Below are 8,867 nucleotides of genomic sequence, written 5' to 3' on the forward strand. Positions count from 1 at the left end.
CTTCTTATTTTCTCCCTTTATCTCTCTCTCTCTCTCTCTCTCTCACTAAAAAAATAAATAAACATGAACACATTTACCTCAAACTCTTCGGATCTCAGTTCCACTTCAACCGAAACGTCATCGCTCAGCAACATGTATCTCCTCACAACACTTCAAGCATTTGTAGCTATAACTTTAGTGATGATGCTACTCAAGAAACTGATCGCTAAACCCGATAAAAAGAAATTGTCTCTCCCGCCGGGTCCCAGCGGATGGCCTATCATCGGAATGATTCCAGCTATGTTAAAGAGCCGTCCTGTTTTCCGGTGGCTCCATAGCATCATGAAGCAGCTAAACACCGAGATAGCTTGCGTGAGGCTAGGAAACACTCACGTGATCACCGTCACGTGTCCTAAGATAGCACGTGAGATACTCAAGCAACAAGACGCTCTCTTCGCCTCAAGACCTATGACTTACGCTCAGAAGATCCTCTCCAACGGATACAAAACCTGCGTGATTACTCCCTTCGGTGAACAATTCAAGAAAATGAGGAAAGTCGTGATGACGGAGCTCGTTTGTCCGGCGAGACACAGGTGGCTTCACCAGAAGAGAGCTGAAGAAAACGATCATTTAACCGCTTGGGTCTACAACATGGTCAAGAACTCGGGCTCGGTCGATTTCCGGTTCGTGACGAGGCATTACTGCGGAAATGCGATCAAGAAGCTCATGTTCGGGACAAGAACTTTCTCTCAAAACACTGCACCTGATGGTGGACCGACCGCAGAGGATATCGAGCATATGGAAGCTATGTTTGAAGCATTAGGTTTTACGTTCGCTTTTTGTATCTCTGATTATCTACCTATGCTCACGGGTCTTGATCTTAACGGTCACGAGAAGATCATGAGAGATTCGAGTGCGATCATGGACAAGTACCACGATCCGATCATCGATGCAAGGATCAAGATGTGGAGAGAAGGGAAGAGAACTCAGATCGAGGATTTTCTTGATATTTTCATTTCCATCAAGGACGAACAAGGCAACCCGTTGCTTACCGCCGATGAAATCAAACCCACCATCAAGGTAATAATCACGTTACATATTATACAACAGAAAATGTTTTTGGAATATCTCTGTTTTTGTTAGAGTTTTACAAAACTTAAAAAAAAAGTACATTTTGGTCCAAAAAACACACAAAAGATTAATTATAACTTTTGGTTTTAAAAAATGACTGTGTTTTCTACTCATTAATAAAGATCTGTATTTAATAAGTAGTCTTGTTTATTTATGAACAATAGGAGCTTGTAATGGCGGCGCCAGACAACCCATCAAACGCCGTGGAATGGGCAATGGCGGAGATGGTGAACAAACCGGAGATTCTCCGTAAAGCAATGGAAGAAATAGATAGAGTCGTCGGAAAAGAAAGACTTGTCCAAGAATCAGATATCCCAAAACTAAACTACGTCAAAGCTATTCTCCGTGAAGCCTTCCGTCTCCATCCCGTAGCCGCCTTTAACCTCCCACACGTGGCACTTTCCGACACAACCGTCGCCGGATACCACATCCCTAAAGGAAGTCAAGTCCTTCTTAGCCGATATGGGCTGGGCCGTAACCCAAAAGTTTGGGCCGATCCACTTAGCTTTAAACCGGAGAGACACCTCAACGAATGCTCCGAAGTTACTTTGACGGAGAACGATCTCCGGTTTATCTCGTTTAGCACCGGCAAAAGAGGCTGTGCTGCTCCGGCGTTAGGTACGGCGTTGACCACGATGATGCTCGCGAGACTTCTTCAAGGTTTTACTTGGAAGTTACCTAAGAATGAGACACGTGTCGAGCTGATGGAGTCTAGTCATGATATGTTTTTGGCTAAACCGTTGGTTATGGTCGGTGAGCTAAGATTGCCGGAGCATCTTTACCCGACGGCGTAAATATATATGATTTAACTTTATGTACTTATATAAAAACCGCTAAGCTTGGTCGATTTCCTCCGGTTACCAAAAGATAATCGGTCATTTTGTGAACAAACTATTGTGTTTGGTCTTTGGTTCTTTTGGGGACACTTGACTTGTGTCTCCTTCACCTCTTTTTTTTTTTTTTTTTTACTTTTAATTTTCAATAAATTTTGTTCTTTTTTATAAATAAGAATAAAAAGAAAAACTATAATAATTTGAAAAACATTGATGTCCTTGAATTTTAATTATTTCTTTCAGTAATTGGATCTTCTTTTTTTTTTTCAGAAAGAAGTATAACTAAATTCGATGTGGGTCGTAAATATAACACATCATCCAAATGTAAATGTTAGAATAATGGTTGAAACACATTCAAAAAAGGCCCATTAGATAGAATCACACAAATGTTAATGTTGATGAAACGAACAAACATAAACAAGTAAGACCCATCTGATATTGAAAGATGCAGAGACACAAGTTAGGCAGGATAAACAAAGAAACAAACATAACCAAACCAAACCATGGAGAAACAGAGATCTTTGTTGGACAGACCTCTTCCTTAGGATCAAGAGTTTGTAGGCGAGAGAAAGAAATGAAGCCTAGATTTCAACCAGAGAATATGTATATCCTGTCTTTGATTTCAATAACACAATAAGTACATTGTTGAAGAAGTTGTGAAGGGGGATCTGCAAGCTTAAAATGTAATCGGTTCGTAGGACCAATTGTTTGTTAAGACAATAATTAGTCGAGGATATATGAATCAGTACTAGTGAATATTGAAACAATTCATTGAACACGGTTTGCTATGCAAATTAAGCAAAGAGAAACACACTTAAAACACATTCTTAGTGTTGAAAAGCCAACGCATAAATATTATTTGATAAAAAAAGCATCTTGCATTAGGGTTCCTTGAAGAAAGGAAGATAATACATAAAAAAAAAAAAACAACTTACAATCAAAGAGAGGCAATGCTTTGGGCGTGTTGGGGTGCCATGTAGACGGACAATTCTTTTCCGAGATATGATTCTTGTACGAGTCCATATCGGTGCCTAAACTCTTGGGTGTCTGCAAGCCCCTGGAGCCTAACTCTTCTGATGTCTTTCCTTTCGACATTGTAGTAGAAAATGTAGTAAGGCTGAACATCTTTGGACAGACTATGTGGGGCAAAAATGATATCACCAGCATTGTTGGTGCCAGGGGAAAAAATACTTCTCCCCTCCTGCGCCAGAGAGAAGGGAAGCGTACATGTTTGCTTGGACCATTTGTGGTTGGTCACGTCCTCTAGTATCCATAAATCAAAACTAAGAAAAGGACGAAGAGGGTGCCTTGCGATGGAAGCTAACTTGCCTTTGTATTCTATCAACATAGTAAACGACACAGCCTGGGCAGGCGCTGTGATAAAGCTAATCCTCTCATACCTAACATCAAAACACACAAGCACCCGCTCCTCATCTCGGGTTGGGGTCCCAGCACCATAATAGATGAAACCATTGATGCAAACTGATTTAGTTACAGAGTGATAAGGCTTGGTGATAACGTCCTTCTTGCGTCTCCATGAAGAAGAAGATTCTGAGTCTCCTCCTCCTCCTCCAAGTGCTAGAACCTCGTGCACAACACACTTCTGATGCGGGTAAGGATAATTGGGTTTAGTCAAGGCTTTGCACTGAGCATCAACAGGATCGTATCCCAAGTGTGTGCGTGCTCCAATACAGGGTAAGGTAGTGACTTTTTTCGTGCTAGGATTACATACAAGGAACAGACCACCCTTACTAAACCAGATTAAGCCATGGGTGGAAGCAAAGGTGGCCCAGGGATATAAGCACAGAGAAGGTATTGTCATCTCCAGGTCGACTTGCAAAGAGTCAGATTTCTCTTGCTCGAAGGAAGACGAGAAGATGAAGAAACCCGTGCGAGCACAGCGCATCGGAACTTGAAGACAGCTTTTGCAGGCAATCTACTCAGTATAGCCTCCTCTAGATCAAGACTCAACTGATATTCGAACCTGCTGCTTTTCTCATCGTCCTCCTCCTCGCGTTTCACGGTATGCAGTTTCCTTTGGAGAGGGATCGGATCTTCTAACTTAATTCGCCTGCTGCGTAACCTCTCCTTCTCATCGCCCTTGCGCTTCATAGAAACTCTAAATCGGAGAAAGATAGGTTTTTGGGAGATTTGCAAAGACCTAATATCTATGTAAGACGTAGTAAAAGGATTTTACCCACGAAAAATATATAATTTTGAGTGTTTCCTTTTTTTTTTCCCAACACAAGAGATTGAGATTTGGCGGGGATTCAGCCAGAACCCCACAACAATTCAATCTAGGCCGTTCGTTTGAGATTTCACTTTTCTATTTATAAAAAGAAACAAACAAGTGAATTCTTTGAGTTTTGTATATTGATTTTGTATAACCGTTTTTTGGATATAGTTTGCCGAAAAAAAAAAGTGATTTCTTTTCCTTTTCTTCCCGGAGTTTCTTCCTTTTTTAATTAAATGATTATGCGAGAAACAAAATCCTCTGTCCTCTCTAAAAAATACTAGGGTTGAAATTGTCATAACTGAGACTTCCACATTTTCATAGATTTGCAATATACGCCCGTGGTTTTATTAACTATTCGAATTCAACCCCGTTCTTAGATATTTTCATTTCGATCAAGGATGAAAAAGGCAACCCCATTGCTTGATGAAATCAAACCCATCATTAGGTTATTATTAGGTAATAATCACGTTACATTCGTTACATATCAAAATAACAACATAAAGGTTTTTGAATCTCCCTGTTTTTATTAGAGTTTTCTAAAGTTAAAAATTTACATATTTTTGATTAGAATAGAATTTTACGACTTGCGTATTCTAAAATTTCAATACTCTGTTTTTTTTCTTTCTTTCACTATTTGAATCTTTTTAGATTTTTTTTTTGTTTCCCAGAAAGGAGTAATTAAATTGGATGAGGGTCGTAAATAAACTTTATAACACATGATCATGTAATTAAGAAAAAAGGCCCAATGTTGATGTTGAAAGGAGCATATCTCTTCAAACCCAGATTTGTTACTCTAGAAACAATCTTTTTCTTCTTCTTCTTCAAGCTACATCGATCGTCACTGATTGAACCTCCTTTTCTCATCGTCCTCCTCGCGTTTCACGGTATGAAGTTTCCTAGTGGCCCTTCAACAGAAATCTCGAAGGCAATGTCTTCTTAGAGTTTCTTTTGGTGGGCCTTCAACAGAAATTTCGAAGGCAATTCGACAAAGCCATTGGGCTGTTCGATAATGATCTCTGAGATTTTAAACCCAGCTCAATTACTTTGGTGACTGTGCTTATGGCTCGTGCCAATACTGGATCTCTGGAGGGAGGGCAAAAGATTCATCTCATCACTGACACATAACAAAAGATTAACCTTTTTCTTATAACTGCTCTGACATGTACGCGAAATGTGGACGGTTTGAAAAGTCACGATAACTTTTTAACGCTGCAAATCGAAAGGATACCGTTTAATTGTGATGATCACAGGGTATGTAATGCACAGAAATGTTGAATCGGCCTTAGAACTGTTTCATAAGATGGAAGAGTCTGATGTTGAACCAACAAGGCCTACGTTTGTCCCCCTTCTATCAGCTTGCACGCACGCTGGTTTAGTTGAACAAGGCAGAAATCTATTTCTCAAGATGCATCAGTACAACGTGAAACCCAACATAAAGCATTACTCTTTATCTTGTGACCTTCCATAATTTATTATAATTTAATTTCTTCTATGTATTCAAAACCAAAACTGAGAGGTAAAGCTTAGCTGATGATCATAAGAAGAAGTATAAATAAGTACTAAGTCAGCTTCAATAAACATATCCCAACAATTGATTTTCTTTTCAGACCAATTATATTTGTACATCTCCAGAGCTAGATTTCTGGATCAGCAAGCAACAAGACTATAACGACAGAGATTGAGTCTTTTGGATGTATATATTAGATGGAAGGAACTTGTGTCTGATTCTCTATGCAAATTCCAGTGAAACAATGACTTAAACTTAGCCTTAGAAGTTGTAAACTAGAAACAAAAAAAAATCGATTCTTTTGCTAATGCAATTTCATAATAATACCAAAAAAGAAGATATTCTTTAAAAAATTCGCAAGTACCACACTTCCTTAAGAGCTATATTTTTGTTTGTATATTTTATTTATTTTATTAAATAATAATATTAATTTTTATAAACACATTTTTTTATTTTTTGATATCCATTACTGTAGACATTTATATATTATATAAATTAGAAAATTTTACTTGTTTTTTTTTTAATATCATACAAAATTTGTGCAATCCAAAAAACTTTCATCATTACAAATCTTCAAAATAGAGAGTACAAGTACAGAACGTGGGAGTTCAACACCAGGAAAGAGATTTCGTTGCAGAAGTGGAAGAAAACCAAAGAAAAATACAGCACCAGGAAAGAGATTTCATTGCAGAAGTGGAAGGAAACCAAGGAAAAATACTTGATGAAGAGGGAGGGGACGAAGAGGGAGGAGACAAAGAGGGAGGAGACAAAGAGGGAGAGGACAAAGAGGGATGAGACGAAGAGGAAGAGGACGGGTATGAAGAGGGAGGGAACAAAGAGGGAGGGAACCAAGGGCAAATACCAGCTGAAGAGGAAGGGAACCTTGGGGCTTGGCTTCATTTGTAGAGAACGATCAAGTTTTTACTTCAAAGGAATTATGAATGAGTGGTGAAAACTAAACATGAGTTTGATTCTGAGACATGAACAAAAGTATCTTACATTGTAATCCAAAATCAGTAGTTAATATGGTTAAACCTAACCAAGCTGAGTATGATGTTTGTAGATGGTTTAAACCGGATTATTTTATCGGTTTCTTTATCTTGATAACTAAATGGTATGGTTTTATTACAGAGCCTCGGTATCAAATTGACACGCGTAACCCAAAGAATACATGTTAAACGTGTATAGATATGTATGTAATAAAATACATTTTAGAGAACTGCTAGCCCAAATCCAATGAATTGGTCTGAAAACATTGGATTTCTGAATTTAATCAGACATTTAAGAAAGAATTTAGTTTGAACTTTGAATTGAGAAATGTTAATCCTCTTTAGATTGAGAGGGATCGGATCTTCTAACTTAATTCCCCTGCTGTGGAACCTCTCCTTCTCATCGTCCTTGCGCTTCATGGCGGCTCCCAACGAAACTCTCAATCGGAGAAAGATAGGTTTTGAAGATTTGAAAAGACCTCCTAGATCTATATATATATATTAATAACCCAACCTCGATTCATTCTCGGCCGTTCGTTTAACACCAATTATACTTGAACATCTCTAGAGCTTAGATTTTTTGGATAAGTAAGTCATCTTCATACGTATTTATATTTTTGTCAACAAATATTGTATAAATCCCGAAATCAAAAGATGACTTAGTTCAGAAAAATAAATAAAAGCATCATCACCATTAACAAATTTTACGAACAAGAACAAAAAAAATCAAGGTTTTTTTTCAACCCAATAATACTTGTATACCTCTGGTTCTGAATTTTTCTTCAAGTAAATGCCATCAAGTTTGGCATTGTAAGTGCGTGTCTGTTGACAACGAGGCAAACGGCCTCCTTTGTATGCTCTAAAAAATTCACAGCAGAGAAAGCCCAGTTACGTCCATGCCGCAGGCTACACCACCATTTTGTTCTTTTAAAGGCCACATCTGTGTGCTCGTAAAATTTCACTTGGTATGGAGCTTTTTTATAGGCCACATAATGGAAGCTTAGATTGTCGTCTTTCGACCAGCAATTCACTTTGAGATTACGACCTTCCCCGAGTAGGTTTTGAATTGCCACAACGTTTAGTTGGCAAGCACCTTCATGCAACCTAAAATATAAACTGATAATCAACATAACAAATATCAGATATTTCATTTCCTCTGGTTTTCAAGTATTTAGTTAGCAGAGTGAATACGAATGTAAGAGCATCAAAGTGTAGTCATCTACATATAGTCTCTCTGTCTTTTTTTTTTCTTGGTGAACACTTTTCGTTTATTTAATGAAATTTCTGTGGTGAAAGGCCTTTCAAAGTTAGTTTGAACACAAACATGAAGCCAATAATAAACCTCAGAGGTCAAAGAAGCATTTTGTGCCACAAACTAAGGTTTGCCAATAAAATCATACCAAAATTACAAATCAAAGCCGATCACTTAAACCAAACTAATTAAACCAAAACCAATCCCTTATTCAAAAATATTGATATTCTATAAATTATTCAAATAGTTCTCAATAATATCTGGATTACTAATTTACTAGTAATAATAATTTACATGTAGGATGTGGCTTAGCGTTTATGTTAATGTCATTGCTGTATCACCACGTAGATTCAAACTCATGAGTCATGACAATGATTGTTATTGATATGGAAAAATAAATAAAAATTCTCTCAATTGCATGGCCAGTAAAAATGTTGGACTTTCAATACCAAGAAATACCTAATTTTTCAAAAGCATCTGCGACTGCCAGGTGCCAGCAGATTATTTTCTAATTGTAACTTTTTATAATCAACGTATCAAAATCACAAGTCGGCACATCCAGGTTTTATGGTTAGAGTTTATTTCCGGTTTTGCTATATTGTATTAAAAAAAAATATATATATATATATATACGAACAGTTTCAAAAACATATTAAATTTACGAGTTGGCCATGACCATTTTTTTTTATTGAAGTATTATTACACTCGCAGTCTCAGACACTGATTGATTCGAAAAAGAAATTAATCACGTAAGAATAAGAAAAAGGGGCTTTTTTTAGCAAGCAAAAAAAGAAGAAAAAGAATCAGAAGGGACTAGACACCTTTTCTTTTTTCCAATGTGGTAATATGCCGTTTAAAAAGAATTTAAATTTGTCTCAGAGATTTGCTTTCGCCGAAAAAAACAAAAACACACTTCTCTATCACATAACCTTTTTTTTCT

The 8,867-nt window shown here is 37.4% G+C and overlaps 1 protein-coding gene and 1 pseudogene across 1 annotated transcript; one reads left to right on the forward strand and one right to left on the reverse strand.

Moving 5' to 3' along the window:
* Window positions 1–2,050, forward strand: LOC18029012 (tryptophan N-monooxygenase 1). Its single transcript, XM_006411733.2, has 2 exons — window positions 1–1,059; window positions 1,275–2,050. The coding sequence occupies exons 1-2, from the start codon at window positions 64–66 to the stop codon at window positions 1,902–1,904; spliced, it is 1,626 nt and encodes a 541-aa protein (XP_006411796.1). The 5' UTR covers window positions 1–63; the 3' UTR covers window positions 1,905–2,050.
* Window positions 2,051–2,880: 830 nt separating this feature from the next.
* Window positions 2,881–4,055, reverse strand: LOC18029013 (annotated as a pseudogene).
* Window positions 4,056–8,867: the final 4,812 nt, after the last annotated feature.

The sequence above is a fragment of the Eutrema salsugineum genome, unplaced genomic scaffold (assembly GCF_000478725.1).
Source record: "Eutrema salsugineum unplaced genomic scaffold, Eutsalg1_0 scaffold_1, whole genome shotgun sequence".
Taxonomy (NCBI): domain Eukaryota; kingdom Viridiplantae; phylum Streptophyta; class Magnoliopsida; order Brassicales; family Brassicaceae; genus Eutrema; species Eutrema salsugineum.

What these genes read in the sequence shown, in the direction of transcription:
- LOC18029012 (XM_006411733.2), top strand. Translation starts at nt 64, where the DNA reads ATGAACACATTTACCTCAAACTCTTCGGATCTCAGTTCCACTTCAACC. An exon ending in AAATCAAACCCACCATCAAG is followed by an intron (nt 1,060 to 1,274) that starts GTAATAATCACG and finishes TATGAACAATAG; the next exon opens with GAGCTTGTAATGGCGGCGCC.